Consider the following 18,023-nt stretch of genomic DNA (forward strand, 5'->3'; position numbering starts at 1 on the left):
TTGTCTATAGTTGAAGAGCAAAAAAATATGCCTAATTTATATATATAGTTTCCATTTCCCCCCCTTTTTAAATCCAGAACTTCTTCATGCACAGTTTCAATCAATAAGATTAACCGGGGGAAGCTTCTGACTGCGTTATTGAGGGTGGCATCTTTTTAGTTACATGAAATTTGTTCTAAATTGATGAATCGTCGAAATTCTGCAGACCTAATTTAATGAGTGAGCCTCCAATGGGTCATTTAAGCCATCATCTCCTTTGGAAGCCAAGAGCTTCTCACGATCCCTTAGTGCTAAATTGTTAACATTACCTACATTCTCCGCCCGCTGCTCTCCAGATGGTTTTTCTACCCCCACCTTGCCAGAAAATGAAACTTCAGAGTTTGGGTACAACCCGACACCCACTCCCCAAACTCCTGCAGCAATGCAGCAAGGTACCGCTGGGAATGACACACAAAAAGGTATCTGTTTATAATTCAGCTAGGGCAGCCTCTCCCATTGGTTGCAGAGTGGCACTCTGAGAATCCTCTCCAACCAATCGGATCAATGCATGCTGTTGCCTGTTAGGCTGGTCTTCTGAGTTCAGATCATGTACAGGTATGTGCTTTAAAAAGCAAGCACCATTTTGTGCTAGGATAAAGAAAAGCTAGAAATGTGCATAGTTCTACCTCCCTCCCTCCCTCCCCTGCCCCTCTGGCAATATGATTTATTTCCTGAAATTTCAGTAGGTGTTTGCCACACATTCTCTTGCATCACGGGCAACAGGCCTAGGCACCTGCTTTAAAAAAAAAAAAGGAAAGGAGAGGAAACAGGACTTGAATTTGATTTCCATGTTCTCTGGCTTTTCTGTGCTTCCAGGAAATAGCAGGTGACACTTAGTCCTGATAGCAGCATGTTTAGTGCCCCCCATATCCAGTGACTTTTTTTGGGGGGAGGGGTTAACTATATCTGAAGGCAGGGAGGGAGAGAGCACTTTGTGACAAAGTCTGGGAGCCTCCCCCCATCCTCCCTCCAGCATCTTCTATGACACCTTTTCTGCGATGTCTCTGAAAGCCCTTGCTACCCAATCCCTCCAGCAGCTGCTTGGGTGCCTTTTCGCTTTGAGGTGGTCCTTGCTAGTCCTGTTCAGAAAGGCCTTCTCTTTCTCTGTCTTCCTCCCAATGGCGGCAGTAGTTCTTCTGAAGTGGTCTCTGTGGGCAAGCAGAAAGCGGTCAGCAATTCTATCATGGTGGTGTAATTTTCTTTACGAAACGCATACCTCAAACATACCAGAATTAAGGCCTGTGTGGAAATTGCCTTCATGGCGCTCTGCCCATGCTCAGAGGCCCATCTTTATTTGAGCCTGCAGGGCTGAGCCCTGGTTCAAGCTTTGGGAGGAAGCCTGGGAAATATTGAGAGCTGTTTTCTGGATACAAGAAAGGCTATTATATATTGCAAGTGGGAGGGGTGGGTGTGTTTGTGTGCGTCCTGTTTGCTGTTCTCGTCTTCGGACTTGGAGAGCCCAGCCTGTTCCTGTTTGCTCCACACCATTTCATTTAAAAGCAGGAGGCAAGGTGTGTGGCTGTTGTATCTGGCTTACCACTCCAGTAGATGAGGTATGTTTGGCATGGCCCTGAAAGACTTGCTGTTCTTGTCTGTTGGATTCCTGTATTTTGTATCATTTTAAATGCATTTTAGCCTTAAGTGTTGCTCTCAAGTGCTTACGAGTTGTTGATCTGCTAAAATCTCACAATTCCTAGACTGAAAACTTCATTAACCAAGTTTCGGTGCTGTTTAATTGATTTTCCCAAATATGCTGAGGAATGGCTTCTAATTGCCATATTAAAACATCTTAATTGAGATGCTGCCACCAGCCTCTTGGGTTTATTAACCTTCCATTCCAATGCCTGTGTTTAGGTTCATACCGAAAGCAGAGCCTTGGCTAGGAAGATTTATATACCTCTGCACATAGACTTTTTCATGCCTGCCATAGCAGGCAGGCAATCCTTTATCCTCCTGGTGAGAAGCCCATCAATGATCGCCAAGTGACAGGAGTCCCACAATCCTTTGCGCTGGACATTAACACTGCCTCCCTTCCCCTTACGCTGCTCTCCAGAGGACTTTCTCACCCCCACCATGCCAGGGAATGAAACCTCAGGGTTTGGGTACAACCAGACAGCAGAAGGTATGTCGTGAAGTCACCTGCTGAAAGGTATCTTTTTTTCTTCTGCTGCTGAAGCAGCTTCTCCCATTGGTGTGGGGCAACCCCTAGGGGCGGTCCCCATCCACCAATTGGACAGACGCATGCTCTTGCTGCCTGTTAGCATTGATGCAGACTGGCCAAACCCAAAGGCAAAGGTCAGAGCTATGTGAGCTCTTTGAAATGTGAGCAACAAAAAGTGGGATGTGGTTTTTTGCAGGGAGAAGAAAATGCCCTGTGAATGTGCATGATAATTCCTTTTGAGGCTGCATTCCTGGCCATCCCATTCAGCTCCTGAGGTCCCAGCAGGTCTTGGTCAGTTGCTGACACAGAATGCCCACAGTCTTGAGGGCTAAGAACCTGCTTTTCAGTAGAAGCAGGAGCTGGATTGGATTTCCATGTTCTGTTGCTTTTCTGTGCTTCTAGGATATTGAAGGCAACACCTCATCCTGATAGGAGCATATCCAGGGAATTGTTTTGTGGGGTAGCCTTTCCGTAGGCCAGGGAGAGAGAGAACACGTTTTGACAAAGTCCAGGAGCCTCTCCCCATCCTCTCTCCAGCATCTTCTCTGATACTGCACTGTTTCCCTGATGCCCCTGAAAGCTCTTGCTCCTTGGGTTCCCTTTGAGAAGGTCCTTGCTAGTCCTGTTCAGAAAGGTCTTCTCTCTCTCTCTCTCTCTCTCTCTCTCTCTCTCTCTCTCTTCCTCCCAAAGGCAGGAGCAGTTCTTCTTCTGAATTGGTCTCTGTGGGCAAGCAGAAACAGGCAGCAATGCAATGATGGCAGGGTAATTTTCTTTACAAAATACACAGAATACCAGAATTAAGGCCTGTGTGGCAATTCATGATGCTCTGCCCACGCTCAGAGGCCTATCTTTATTTCAACCTGCAGGGCTCAGCCCCGGGTCAAGCTAAGCTTTGGGAGGAAGCCAGGAAAATATTGAGAGCTGTTTTCTGGATATGAGAAAGGTGACTATATATTGAGACTGAGGGGCGGTGTATGTACATATGCGTTCTGCTTGCTGTTTTTGTCCTTGGGGCTTGGAGAGCCCAGCCAGTTCCCATGCGCTCCACACATTTCATTTAAAAGCAGGAGGCAAGGTGTGTGGCTGTTGTGTCTGGCTTACCACTCTGGGAATGGATTGTCATAGATGAGGTATGTTTGGCATTACCTGCAAAACTCTTGTCGTTTATGTCTGTCTGACTACCGTACTTCATAACAGTTTAAATGCATTTTTGGCCTTTAGTATTTGTCTCTAGCGCTTATGAATTGCTGGTTTGCTAAAAACTCACAATTCCTAGACTGAAAGCTTCATTAACTTTGGTGCTATTTAATTGATTTTTCAACTGAGCTGAGGAATTGTTTTTCAATTAGAATGGCTTTTAATTGCTGTATTGGTAAAACGTCGCTGGCGTAATTGAGATGCTGCCACCAGCCTCTTGGGTTTATTAACCCTCCATTCCAACATCCTGCGAGAGGTTCATACTAAAAGCAGAGCCCTGGCTAGGACCATTTGTGTGCTATTGCCTATAGACTCTTTCATGCCTGCCGTAGGGGGTAGGGCAAGAAATTGTCCTCCAGGTGAGAAGCCTAACGTGATCTGGCAAATGACACGAGTCCCACAATCCTTTGCGCTAGACATTAACACTTCCTCCCTTCCCCTTACGCTGCTCTCCAGAGGACTTTCCCACCCCCACCATGCCAGGGAATGAAACCTCAGGGTTTGGGTACAACCAGACAGCAGAAGGTATGTCGTGAAGTCACCTGCTGAAAGGTATCTTTTCTCCTTCTGCTGAGGCAGCTTCTCCCATTGGTGTGGGGCAACCCCCAGGGGCGGTCCCCATCCACCAATTGGACTGACGCATGCTCTCGCTGCCTGTTAGCATTGATGCAGACTGGCCAAACTCACAGGGAAACGTCAGAGCATTTTGAAAAGCAGCAACAAAAAGTGGAATGTGGTTTTTTGCAGGAAGAAGAACGTTGATCTGTGAATGTGCTTGATTCTGCCCCCCACCCCCGGCAATCTCATTCGGCTCCTGAGGTTTCAGCAACCAGGTGCTCTCTCACAAAATGCCTACAGTCTTGAAGGGCTAGGGAGCTGCTTTTCTAAAGCAACAGGAGCCGAATTGGATTTCTGTGCCCTGCAGCTTTTCTGCGCTTCCAGGAAATCTCAGATGATGCCCAGCCCTGCGTGTAGCACATCATTCCAATCCTGCCCCCCAATGTCATACATTATGGGGTAGCTCTGTTGGGAGATGGGGCTGGTTGGAAAAATCAGCTTTGCTACAGCAACTAGGAGCCGCCCCTCGCCCTCCAGCACCTTCCGTGATATTGTGCTATTTCTTAGTCTGCATCTGAAAGTTGTTTCCACTACCACCCGTTCAGGTTGCCTTTGCATTTAAGCAGGCCTATGTTGGGCCCCTGAGAAAAGCCCCCTCTCCGTGTCTCTCTTTCTCTCAAAAACAGTTGCAGTTCTTCCACAGCAGCCTGTGGGCAGCAAAGGAAATATTAGGGGAGGACACTGGGAGCAGTTTAGCTGGGCAGCTGTGCTTAAATTTCTCTCTCTCTCTCTATCTCTCCCCTCCAAAATGAGATAAGCCAGAACTCAGGCTGGTGTGGAAGTTGCTTGCATAGCCCTCTGCACGTGCTCAGAGCCAAACTTTTCCTTCCGATTTGCAGGGCTCGACCTCTACTGAAACTGAACTTGGAGAGCATGTCAGGGGATGCTTTGGGGATTCAAGAAGGGGGTGTGCTGTGGGGCAGGGCGTGGTGGCAGTGATGGTTTCTGGCTGACGTTCTCTTCTTGGGGAATCCAGCCCTGTTCTGCTTTGGCAGGGGTGGGGGTGGGTTGTAGCTGATGGGTCACTAGAGAAGTGGGATGCTGTAGAGGGGAAATGTTTAGCATAAACTTGCAAAACTGACGTTTGTGTCCTTTATCAAATGGACCTCCCATGGATCCAGGTACTATATCTCGTTTTTGTTTCTTTTAGGCTATACTCTTGCTCTGTATAGTGAAAGCACAATAAAATATGTGTAATTTAATATGTAAATATGTATATAAATTTTCTTTTGAAATCTAGGCATTGCTCAATGTGCCAATTCATTGCCTATTGCGGTGGAGATTGTTGATACAGATTTTAGATGTTTTAGCGGTTTTCGTTTCTACTGATTGCCTGTTATTATGTTTTCTGATGTTGTAATCTACCCTGTAATCTAAGGTGGGGTGTGTGTTTGAGCAAGTCAATACAATACTTCATTGATCAGCTTGTCGTACTGTTAACTTGGGGGGGGGGGGCGGGGAAGGAATCTGCTTACTGGGGAACTGAATACTTTTTTTTTTTTTTTTTTTTTGTTCACTGAAAATGGGTCTTGGCACAGAACATTTGTATGGACTCATTTTAACACCTGCTGCTCCAGGCAGGGGGAGATGGGTAGAGGGCATGTGAGCCATCCTCCCCTTTGGAAGCCAAGAGCTTCCCAGCATCCTTAGCACTAAATGTTAACATTTGCCTGCATTCTCCACCCGCCGCTGCCCAGATGACTTTTCCAACACCACCTTGCCAGGGAACGAAACTTCCGAGTTTGGGTACAACCAGACATCAACTTCCCAAACTCCTGGAAGGGCTGAGGAAGGTATCCTTTCTACTTCCGCTCTAGCCACCTCTCCCCTTGGTTAGGGGGGCCTCATCCTGAGGGGCTTCCTCAGCCAATCGGACCAACGCTTGCTCTTGCCACCTGTTAGCATTTTGCTGGCTGGTCTTGACTCCAGACTCAGAGACAGTAGCCAGGGCTGTGTGCGCTTTGAAAAACACAACTAAAAATTAAAAGTTTTGTGCTACTGGCGGGGGCGGGGGAAGAGAAGCTGCGTCAATGTGCATGATTGTCTTATTTGTTTCTTTCTTTACTAGTCTTCAGGAGCTGTAAGTCAGCTGCCCTCCTGCCCCTCTGGGAATCTAAGTCAGTTCCTGAGGTTGGAGCAGGTGTTGACTAAACTCCATTGCCATTGCCAAGAGGACTAGGAACCTGCTTTTTTTCCTTTTAAAAAAGAAACGAGCTGAATTTGAGTTCCATGTTGTGCTGTTCCTCTGTGTTCCAGAAACAGCAACATATGGAGCCTTGCCATGAAGCATTATGGGGCAAAGCTTTGCAAGGAAGGAGGGGCAGTCTTGCCATAAGATCCAGGAGCCTTCCACTCCCTCCATCTCCTGAGATGTATTGGAGACTTCCCCAATTTGGTGCCCTTCAACCGTTTTGGACTCCCAGCAGATTCCCAGCAGCCAGCCTGACCAGCGATCAGGGACGATGGGAATTGTAGTCCCAAAACATCTGCTGCCAGAACCCTCCAGCAACTGCTTGGGTGGCCTTTGCATTTGAACAGGTCTTTGCTTTAGATCTGCTTTAGATCTGCCCAGAAATGCCTTTTCTCTCTCTTCCTCCCAATGTCAGTCCTTCCAAAGCCGTGAGCGGAAATAGCAGCAGTGCTGTAATCTTCTTCACAGAACAGTGAAGTGATGCCTGCACGAATTGTGCCTTCGTGGTTCTCTGCCCATGCTCAGAGAGGCCCATCTCTATTTCAACCTGCAAGGGCTCAGTCCTGGTTCAAGCTACACTTTGGGAGGAAGCCAGGGAAATATTGAGAGCTGCTTTGTGGCTGCAAGAAGGGTAATTCTGTTTGGATTTTCTTTCCTCCTCCTCCACCCCCCTCCCCCGAGCAGAGCAGACAGCACAGGAGAGCAAAGGTGTGATCATTGTGGCCGTTGTCATCTGCATCCTGGCGATTGCTGTCCTGGGCGCCGTCCTTTACTTCCTGCACAAGAAAGGGAAGCTCACCTGTGGCCGCTCAGGCAAACAAGAGATGTAAGCACACACACCTTTCCTTGCAGCCTTTTGGGTGCCTCCCTCCTTCCCTCTCATCCATCTACCAGAGACCACGCTTCTTCCCTTCCTGCCCCCTCCCAGTCTCCTTGCACCAAGCAGCGCGCTTCTTCTGATCCCATGGGAGGGAGGAAGTGGGGTGGACCTTGAACTGCTGTTGCCCACTAGGCCCTTTGCAACGTCATTTCCAACTCAGCAGCCTTAGGGGCTTGATCGGTGATGGCTGCAGGCAAAAGACATTTGCCCTTGGCCATGAGATTACGCCTTTCTGACTTCTGTCCCACCCAAGTCACTGGTCAAATAGTGCTTTGCAAGCTTTACCCCTGACCATTAGGTCCAGTTGTGGCCGACTCTGGGGTTGCAGCGCTCATCTCGCTTTATTGGGCGAGGGAGCAGGCATACAGCTTCCGGGTCATGTGGCCAGCATGACGAAGCCGCTTCTGGCGAACCAGAGCAGCACACGGAAACGCCGTTTACCTTCCCGCCGGAGCGGTACCTATTTATCTACTTGCACTTAGGGGTGCTTTCAAACTGCTAGGTTGGCAGGAGCAGGGACCGAGCAACAGGAGCTCACCCCGTTGCGGGGATTTGAACCGCTGACCTTCTGATCGGCAAGTCCTAGGCTCTGTGGTTTAACCCACAGCACCACCCGCACCCCTTGCAAGCTTTCTAAGCGCCTCCAAAGCTGGCCAGAGACTCCAGCGGGGACAAGGTCTGTGGTGGGGTTCCCTTCCACTCCCTTGAAGCACTTGCCTAGCTCAAGCCTCTGCTGGACCCAGAGGAGCTGAATGATAAGCCCCCCGGGAACTGCTGTTCTGTCCCAGCCTGCAGCCCACCCACTCTGCAGGGATGCGTCTCAACACTGTTACCCTCCCTCCTCCCTAGCACAAAGCCCGAAGCGCATAAAGACGAGATTGTAGTTGAAGTTAAGTCAGATAAACTTCCTGAAGAGGCGGGGCTCCTGCAGGGCGCCAACGGCGAGAAGAGATCGGCAGGTGACCAGGTAGGCCAGTTTGCCATGGCTAGCAGAGGCGATGGTTCAGAGGACCCAGCTGTGGTGTATAAAAACATGGTGTATATAAAAACGTTGTTTTTGATGCAATGTGTCATCCTTCCCCAAATCCACCTTGGGTTGCACATATGGCTTTCGGCCCGTGTGCTATCCATTCCTTTTAAAGAAAAAAAATGTTCGGGGGGGAGGTTTGTAACCCCTGGTGTAGATTGGCCCAGCTGCTATGCCCTTCTGCCCCCCACTCCCACTCTTGAATGTGCTGTGGTTACGTTAGGAAGCCCACCACCGCTTCATAAACTGTAATAGTGAACTGAACGGGGGAAGCTTAGCATTTTCCACTGCTAAGACATCCAAGCAGGAAGAGCCTGTCTCTCTGCGTAAGGGGTACAGCTCTCGCTTTTCCCCCATGCCTTTTAGCATGGGCCAAAAGTGGGTTTCTTAGTGTCAGCAGATGCCCCTCTGCCCCTCCCCTTAGGTCTCCCTGATCCAGCAACTTCAGCCCCTGCTGCTCCCTGCGTTTGGCAGGTGCCCCTCCTGCCACCTTCCCATCAAGCAGCTTTTCGTGCTCCATGTGGACAGTGTGCATGCAGCCCCATTCTCTCTTCCCCTCAGCTTTTCTCTAGCAACCACCTATGGGAGGGCTTTTCCTGCCTCTCTCCTGCAGTCTAGCCAGAGGAGCTTCTCTATTCCAATACAGAAAAATGGTCCTGCATGTGCTTTTTTTTTTCTTTTTACTGTGCCTCCAAGCCAGTCACGCAATCTCATTCAAAACGGCTGCCATCATCTTACCTCGGCTATCTCACACTGTGGGACAACAGAAGTGGGTGTGCATGTATTTTACTGGGCCATAATTGCAATGTAACTCTGTTTTTTCTTTTGCTGCTTTAAAAAGGGAGAGAAATACATCGATTTGAGGAACTGAGAAAGGAGAGACAGCTGCGCCCCTTTGAAGATTTCTCCTGTTCCTTCTCGATGCCTCCACCCCTCTTGCTCCCCCGGTCATAGTCTTTCAGAGGCACAGCAGCAGCAAATAAGGCACAAGATGGCTCCACAGCAAATAATACTTTGCAACCTCACCCTCAGGTTTTTGAAGGACAAAGCAGCTGAAGCAAATCAGTTTTCAGACCAAAAAAAGGGAGTCTTAGTTTAAAAATTACTCCCTTTAGAGAATCCACGTTAAGGAGGGGTTTTTGAGTGGGGCAGGTAGAGGAACATATAGTCTACCATAATTGTATGGGGCTTCAGTCAGTTTGTAAAAGAAAAAATATAACAGCGCTTGCTGAGCTGAATTGGTTGGAGTTTTTTTTTTTAATTGAGACTTTGTAAATTGGAGAAGAAAACTTAAAAATCTTACCTTATAGACAGGATTGGAGAATGGCAAGTGTGTGATGGATTTGGCTCTGTCTGGCATGTGGAATACTTGTGGAAAGCCAGAGTTGCCTCAGCTGTTCCTTGAACTGTTGCTGTTCTTCGCAGCAAGGTGCTGAAGGAATCAGCTGCGCTTCAGAAGCCCTAGCCCTCCAAACGGCAGAGGGTGGGGTGGGAATGGAGGTAAGAAGTCTTAAGGACACTCACTAGGGACTCAGTTTCATTGAAGTCAGTGCTGCTTACTTCCAATATAACATAAAGGATAACTGTACAGAGAGGAGGCTCTCTCTGCACTTCAGATGTTATGACAGGAATAAAGTCTCTTTTTTGTACAAACACTGTATAGTCACACTTGTTTTTACCCAAGAACGTAGGTTATTGTCCCTTCTGCCCCCCCCCCCCAAACCCCCTTCAGCAGAGCTTCTGGGTTACCTTGCTGCAGGTGACACACTTGCCAGTCTTTGGAAGTCCTGCCTCTCCTTAGGCCACAGGAGCAGAAACAAGGCACTAAAATAGGGTGTTAAGCACATGAGGTAGTTTTCTACAATTATTTTGGGTTTTATTTTAGTGTAGCACCAAGGAACCTGCTCTGTTAGCACAAGGATTTATGCTTCCTCCCTGGTGGTCCCTCCCCCCCCCCAAAAAAAATCTGTTTTCTCAACCCTCCAGAGCAGGGCAGATGAGGGGGTGAGGAAGAGAGAAGTATAAATTCTTGTGCTAACAGATCGAGTGCATTGAAATTCATCTTGAATTGCTCTGCTCTGATAGCAGCAGCAGCAGCAGGTGACACACGGAGAATGTGAAGGAAGCTGGTGCCTGTACCAAAATGAGATTGTCATGCAGCCTTCGGAGCAGGTGCTGATGACAACTCTCTTCGTCCTTAAACATACCAGGAAGTATTACAGAATGCCGTACTTCACCATGCTGGTCCAGTGCCTAAGAAAAGCTTTCTGCTTCTCTGTCCACACCCCAGAATTCTAAATGGACACCAGACGGAAATACTGTAGCTAGCTGCTTCCATACGGAATTACTTCCTGCAGAGTTCGGCTTTCCATTCCCCTCAAAGCCTCCCAGAAGTGAACAGCTTTCAACACAAACTGGGTAAAACAGTTAAGGTTTTGCTTTAGACACTCTTTGTTTTCCGAGTGGTTAAAAAGTGCAAACTCATCCACCAAAAACGGGGGGAAGAAGGGGGTGTTGCGCTTTCTGTGTAAGCTATAAAATTAGCAAACAAAAAATGCTTTTGTTATATATTTTTGTTGATGTGTGTAAATTTAAGAGTGTCTGAGTTGCAGGGTTTATATATATATATATATGTATATGAAAAATAAAAAGCTAAAGTCTTCAAGCATTGGCTCTTTCCTAATGAATGGAATACATGGCAAGGAGAAAATATCAGCCACTGTAAAGCACTTGAAGGTTTAAAAAACCTGATTCACACAGGCATGGATTAGCAGGTAACATGACACATTGTGTCTAAAAATTCTTGCTGAAGATTAGTTTATTTTAAACATACATCTTTCCCTCTCCACTTCTATCAATGTAAGCAATATTTGCCTGGCATTTCTGTATAGGTGGGTGGGAGTTCTGTCACAATCGTAAGTGAAACCAGGTTCTGTGGGCAAGGGAAGGAATTGTAAACCTCCTCTCAGGCTGGTAGGGGCAAGAATTCAGATAGGAAAAATTGCAGAAGGCATTGGGCCCTGCCCACAAACACTGTCCCAATGAAAGCCTTATCTTTCATTGACTTAAGGATGCCAGCTTACAGAAAAGGCAAAGGTCACTAGAATGCTGGAGTTTAGTCCTCATTTCTGCAGTACTTCATATGCTGTTAAACTTGCAAGGGGGTAGACTAGATTACTCCCAGGGCCCCTTCCAACTCTACAATTCTATGATTCCCAACAGGATGGGAGTCACCATCCAACATCATCTGGGGGGATCACAGGTTTCCAAACCACATGATAATATTTTTTTTTTGAGCACTTAAAATACACCAAATCATACAACCCATATCTAGAAGCAGAGCTCTGACTTGGATGGAATGTGAGCAGAGATCCTAAGCAAGGAGCATCAGTTCCAGGGAGACAGCCACGGTACACTTTTGTGAAGTTTTGAGTACACGTAAAACTTACTGGGATAAGAGGCCCAATTTCACTGGAGTTGCAAATGACACAACAGAAGCAATATGCTACAACAAAGAAATTTATTTAAAAATAAAACTTTGTTTTTTTTATTTTACTGACACACATGAAATACCCTAAATCCTCCACAAGCTCTTTCATGGGCAGCTTACAAGAATGAAAAATAAAAAATAAATAACATTAGTATAACCTCTAAAAACATTAACAATGCATTTTGCAGAACAAAATGAGGACTTTAGACCAAATGAACCTTAAAGCTCAGCTACTCTGTAAGAATATTTACCTTCTGTTCTTATTCTTTACAGGTCTGAAAGGATTAAATACTGCTAATATATTTTTTATATTAATGACATTATTATAACTTTTAAAATAGTCAGTGAAAATCTGAATTCATTTATTTTTTAACACTGATATTAAAATTGGTTCTCAACCTTCAGGAGAAATAAAGCTACTAATAACCTCTCTCTCCCACTCAAAGGTAATTTATCCATTAAGCATTTCAGCTTTCCTAGCCCCCCCACCCCCCGCCTTGCAGTTTTAGTCACGAGAGCAGCGGTTGTACACCAGTGAGCTAACAGGGCTGCCGATGGCAAGTCGCACTGCTCCGAAATTGGCTACTCGAAGTGACATTCATAAAGCCGCACACCCATACCCCAAATGCATATGCAGCTCTAAGATGGGGGAGGCAGCATTTGCAAAACGGACGCTGCAAATTGAACAGGCACTGGACATTTAATACTTCAGGGCAAAATCCACAGGAAACTCTTGCAAAACTATGGGGGAATCGACTGGAGTCTCAACAGACGATCCCAGAAGACTGCACTCCATCCCCGCATACAGAGAGGTTCGGAAGTTGTCAGGAAACTTGGCACATGCGCCTGGAGGTGCAGCTGTATTTTGCTTCCAGTCTTAAGCCTCATTTGTTTTTAAAAAGAAAAAGGATGGGGGGGGCGACAAACTGGGATATTTTGGGTGACCCACACTGGTTGTGTCAAAATCCTGCATCTGAGTTGCGCTATTACTGCCTTCAATCCAAGCTTAGGGCAGCCAGCAATACGAACAACTCTCCAACACTAAGGACTAAGGTAAAGAAAACCTGCTCAGGCTGAACAACACACACACACAAAAACACACACACCATGTTAGCTTTGGGGCGACAGCTTTCTCCTTCCAAGGAGCAGCTCCATGGATTTCCCTGGTCAAGTTTTAAATCTGTCTCTTCTTCAGATGCAAGATTGGAGATAGAGCATTTCCCCCATCAAAAGGCACTATACATTTGGCTTTAAGTAAAATAAGTCAACCTTTTTTTCTTTTTTTTTAAAGATTAAGAGACACGGGGGGGAAACATAATAAGGTAAAATTTTTAAAAGCAGCAGGGAACACACCCCGGGAGGCGTTTCTCGCTCTGCCTCCCTTGTGCTTGCAAACAAAGACATTCATGTGGTTCGAGGAGAAAGAGCCACTTTAAAAGTTCTCATGTAAATGTAAGACACAAGAAGTGGACAAAAAGGAGACATGCAGTAAAGTCCGGTCAGCTATAGTATGTGGAGTGTTCCTGTCAGGCAGAAGGCGTCCCGAAACGAGGATGGCCCTGCTCAGGGCGTGGAGAGCATCTGTAGAGGCCCATCTGCAAAGGCAAGTTGGTGCTGCCGCTTTGCACAAAGAGATTAAGGCTGACTGCAACCGAGTTTCCAGTGCTATGCCAACAGCTTCTCCGGTGGACTAGGAAATCAGCTTTGCAAAGAGCTAGTCCTCACCAAACTAGTCTCCAAAACTGATGTGGAGTTCGTGGCCCGGATGTGGGAAGAAATATCCAAGAGGAGCGTCCAGTGGTTGCTCCAACATTTCACACTCTGAAATTGCACAGCCCCCTTGGTTCCTAAACTGCCTGGCCACAACTCTCTACTCTGCAGTTGTCGCAAAGACCCTCTGCTCACCTTGCTCCTAAATGCTATCAAGTTATTCAAAATGCACTCTAGCCGAGACCCCCTAGGTAATAATCTTCACAGTGTTTCACATGAAAGCAGCAAGATCAGACTGACATTGCCACTGCCCATCCCATGCATGGAGGGGGCTTCTGAAGCCTCTGTGAGGTGTTGGCAACTGACAACTCTTTCTCTGGGCAGCAAGAGAAGGGCCACAGCTGCCAGGTCAACAATTCTGCTTTTGGACCACTGCAGGCAACAGCAAACTCCTGCCAGTCTTCAAATCTTCATAGTGTGTCATTCAAACAGCACTGCTGACAATTAACAAAGTGCCAGCTAGGTGCATTCACGGCACCTGCACAACCAGGTGCCATCTCTGACATCCTCTGCAGTTATTCCCCAGGGATCCAAGCGCTTGTGGACAAGCAAGGCTGCCCATTTAGAGAGAAACACAAGATAAGCAGCCTCTTTCTATGCCCGCCCCCTCGTCTGGGGGGAAAGTCTTAGTATCCTTATCTGGGGCAGAGGAACCAGGCCTATTTAAACAGGGAAACTGCAGGGAAAACCAAACATGCAACTTGTTTTAAGATATACATTTTCACATGACTAATGCTGTAATTGGGGAGACTGTAGTGAAGGCTTGAGGAAGAGGATGGAAGAGGGAAGGCGTCCTCTAAATTCAGGTTGCCTGCTGTCCATCAGCCAGACGGTGGCCATCAAGGTCCAAATTCATCTTTCTAAACCTCCATCAGCCTGCCCAAACAAGGGCAACATTCAGAAGCCACACTCTTCTTTTCCTCCCCTCCCGTTACGGTTTCTTTTGACTTGTTTGTCAAAAGAACCTGAACTTTAAAAAGAAAAATGCAACAAGCAGAGCGAAGGAGGCGGGGGGTGGGGGTGGGGAATCATCCCCTTTCACAAAAGCCCTGCAGGGAGTTGTTGCATTTTGACTGCTGAGCTGGTCAAAAATTATTTCCACAGATGCTGGATGCAGCTGCCCACATCAATGCATAAGTAATCCAGCACAGTTAACTCTCATCCACAGGAAGTGAAAGGAAATAAGGGATCCGATGGCCACGGGACCTGTAGATGCTACGAAGATGACATGCCACATTGACCAAGCAGCTGCTCTGGGTGTGTTAAAGGGCAGCTGCTCCAGTCCTCAACAGCCTCGGTTACGTAAAAGCAGGACAGCACAGAATGCTTGGAGCTGGGGGGCCACGCAGCTACATCCAATCATCACACCAGCCCGAGAGCAGGCAAGAAGTCTTGCATCTCCGATGCCTTAAAATCCAGTGTGCGTCAGGTTAATGCTGGCAACAGGAGAAGCATGACTCAGACCGAGGAGGAGCCAGAAATGACTGGAGATGTAGAAAGGGAACAGGGAGAACATTTGGGGGAGTTGTGGGGGGAGAGAGGGAGGGTGTTGTAGCAGAAGGAAGCTACCAAAACCACTTCCTTAGTCAAGAATCTGTACCCGGTAGCAGGTGGTCTAAAAAGCCTGAGCCAAAACATACAGCAGCAAAGAGTACCCTGAACCACAGGAGGGCACGCCACAAGAAAGGTGGAGACGCCATTCGACAGACTGGCATCCCCTTTTAATTCACAGCACGACACAAGACACCCCGGCAAACGCCCTTCCGCTCCCGCCCTCTTGTCCACCAGCACAGGAACTAAGAGGTCTTTCCAAAGCGACACAACCGCCCCCTCCAACGAGGACGTGCGGGAGGAAGGGGCCAAGAGGGGAGGGACTCCAAAAGACACACAGACTGGAGAGGACGCACCTATCTGCTCCGTTTCGTTCCGTTTGCTTGGAAACCTGGAATCGCATGAAACCCTGATGACCGATTACTCTCTGTCGAGGCAAGCCTGCCTTCGCAGGAAGTCTCTCGCGGAGCCCGTTGCCTCCTCTAGGTAGAAGCTGGGCAGGAGACTGCCCAGGCAGGTTGGATGTGCAGGGGTGTCCCAGGCAGGGCCAAGGGGATGTGTGCTATGTGGCTAGGTGAGCGGGGGAGGAGACGGAGACAAACTCCCGCAGAATATTTTTGGCCATGTCGATATTGTTATGGGCAATGACAAGGGCTTTCTGGATGTCCTGATATGAGTAGCCTTGGCTCATGAGGTTCTCGATCTCGCTGGAGAGCTGCGGGGAGGAAGCAGGGGCCGGCCCTGCTCCACCAGTTTGCAGGCAGCTGCCTGCTTTGCGTTCAGAGTTTATCCTCCGGGGCAAGGGCTTTGGAGGCCGCTCTGGGACCTGGGAGCCATCAGACAAACCTGGAAGAGAAAGAACCATATCATTTGGGGAGTGTGGGGCAGGGGCAGGAGGACAGGTACTTTTTAAAGGTCACACAGTTTCAGCTTCATGCTCTTTGAACATCTGGGAATCTGCAGCCGAAATCCTTCTCTTTCACAAGACCTAACTCTTCACCATTAAATCCTATGGTTAACCGGAATATAATTGCAACCTTGTATGCAGAAAGATTCACAGATTTCAGATATTCAGTAGCTTGAACACCCAGATAGACAATTCGTTTATTTATAACCTGGTCTCCCTTGTTCAGGAGCATTAATACACAATATAAAGCACTATTTTATTTATGTACAACCTAAAGATTAAAAACAGGCAAAACGCTAACTTCATCAGCCAAGGCGAGATACACCACTTTAGTCAATTGCTTAGAGGAACAGCCACATGTTTTACCTGGAATCAAAACTCAATTAAATTTGGTGCTACTTGCATCAATGCAATAGTTATCCTCAACAGCTGAAATTGACTATTAATCCTCTCTTATCACCCCGGGGAGGTGAAATGGCAAACTTTGTGGTTTAGGTTGAGTCATATCTGGCGTAGTGATGTTAAGCAGAAGTAGCCTTCGTGCTGCAGGCATTCTGAGAAATGCTTGACAAAGCGCAAGAAAAAGGAACGCCTCAAAACCGCATTGCCTGCCAAGTTCCCAGCCTCTCTTACAAACAAAGAGAGGAAAAGCATGTGCAAGTCCCTCTCGGAGCTCACTCCAGAGCACAAAGGGCTACGGATGAGCTCTCTCAAAAGTTGGGATGTGGCACCGGCGGGTTTGCAGCATCAAAATCTAGTGCAAAAGATCCCCTTGGCAACAGGTGGAAAGCAGCTTGTCAGCCACAGCAGATGCTTCTGCCCTACACTGTTCACGAACCATGGAATTGCGCAAGAGGGGAGTACAGGGCTGGCCTGTAAGACCTACCATGCAGCAAAATTGGAAGTGTGCCCTGATGCCAGCCTGCTGGTGGAATGCTTTCCGCACAAAGGCTTACCTGGCGTCTATCTGTGGCTGGGGAAACCCAGCCAGATGGGCAGGGTATAAATGAATATAAAACGCAATTATTATTATTATTATTATTATTATTATTATTATTATTATTATTATTATTATTATTATTATTATTATTATTCCAGGCATTTTATTTATCTCTTTAAGTCTTGAGTGGGGGGAGGCTTTTTTCATTTAAAAAAATGTAGTTAAAAATCTTCCACTGCTTATACAGAAAGCTCCCCATTTAGGCAGGGGTTACGTTCCAAGGCACCACGCATTTAAATGAAATCACATGTTCTGGGAACACCATTGAAAAAGCCTGCAAATGCCCTCCAAACCTCTGTAAGCCCTTGAAAAACCCTTGAAAAAAATGCCCTGAGACCTCAGGGTAGAGGGTGGTATACAAATTCAATCAATCAAAATAAAATTAATAATAATAATAAACAACCACCACCAAACTCCACCGCACATGCTTCCTCCAAACCTCCTTGCTCGAACTCCAATACCTCACAGGCCTCAAAGGTTGGTCCAAAAGTTTGTGGGATTGCTAGACACCATTTCTGCCCCTTTTTGTGCCACTTCTGGGTTCATAGTGATGTGTGTGTGTGTGTGATCACATGTGCCTTGAACATGCACATGTGTAAATGGGGAGTTGCCTGTATTGATTATATGTTCTGCTTCTAAACCTTTATGCTTTCTTTTTGTATTGTGGTCTCAAATCTGTACTTTATTATTTGATTGATGCTTTAAAACACCCAAAGAACTTTTTTTGTTGGGCAGCACAGAAACACTATATGAAACCAACGAACCTGATAAGATTTCCGCATCCAGAGAGGTCCGGCTGAAGGCAGAGGTTGCATTGGAGATATCTGAGAGGGTGCGGCGAGCCAGAGTCAACGGGAGGGCTGGCCTGGGCACGTCATAACCATCTTCCTCGTTCTCTGACTCCTCGGGGCCATTGCTGGCATTGGCAGCAGCTACATCCCCTCCATCTTAAAAGAAGAAGCAAGAAACTACAAAACAAGGAAGACACCTTTGGCTCCAGCCCCAGTTCCGGCAGACCTTGTCTGAGTGGAAACGTTTCAAAGGGAGACACTTCACAGCCAAAACCCAAAGCGGAGGATGTTGTACAAACGTCAGAAAGTGCAACGAACAGAAGGGAAGCAAAACTTGTCCCAATGTCACAGGCTGCGAAACACCATCCACCTTTTTTATTTTGTATTAGGCTCTCTTTTAC

The 18,023-nt window shown here is 47.2% G+C and overlaps 3 protein-coding genes across 7 annotated transcripts in view; 1 reads left to right on the top strand and 2 right to left on the bottom strand.

Moving 5' to 3' along the window:
• Nucleotides 1-10,064, top strand: part of MCAM (melanoma cell adhesion molecule) — a 53,239-nt gene extending 43,175 nt beyond the window's left edge. For 3 of the 4 annotated variants that reach the window (XM_079954711.1, XM_079954710.1, XM_079954709.1), the window contains exons 14-16: nucleotides 6,891-7,032; nucleotides 7,936-8,053; nucleotides 8,955-10,064. In XM_079954711.1, the coding sequence (XP_079810837.1) occupies nucleotides 6,891-7,032; nucleotides 7,936-8,053; nucleotides 8,955-8,984 (290 nt within the window). In that variant the 3' untranslated portion in view covers nucleotides 8,985-10,064. The remainder of the gene's footprint in view (nucleotides 1-6,890; nucleotides 7,033-7,935; nucleotides 8,054-8,954) is intronic. The other variant, XM_079954712.1, reaches the window with a different exon arrangement.
• Nucleotides 1-18,023, bottom strand: part of NLRX1 (NLR family member X1) — a 307,093-nt gene that overhangs the window by 197,281 nt on the left and 91,789 nt on the right. The gene's annotated exons all lie outside the window — the stretch shown is intronic.
• Nucleotides 11,615-18,023, bottom strand: part of CBL (Cbl proto-oncogene) — a 47,997-nt gene continuing 41,588 nt past the window's right edge. The window contains exons 15-16 of the mRNA XM_079954669.1: nucleotides 17,596-17,778; nucleotides 11,615-15,770 (exon numbers count right to left, since the gene is read on the bottom strand). Of these exons, the coding sequence (XP_079810795.1) occupies nucleotides 15,487-15,770; nucleotides 17,596-17,778 (467 nt within the window). The 3' untranslated portion in view covers nucleotides 11,615-15,486. The remainder of the gene's footprint in view (nucleotides 15,771-17,595; nucleotides 17,779-18,023) is intronic.

This window comes from Podarcis cretensis, assembly GCF_951804945.1.
Source record: "Podarcis cretensis genome assembly, chromosome: 15".
Classification (NCBI taxonomy): Eukaryota; Metazoa; Chordata; class Lepidosauria; order Squamata; family Lacertidae; genus Podarcis; species Podarcis cretensis.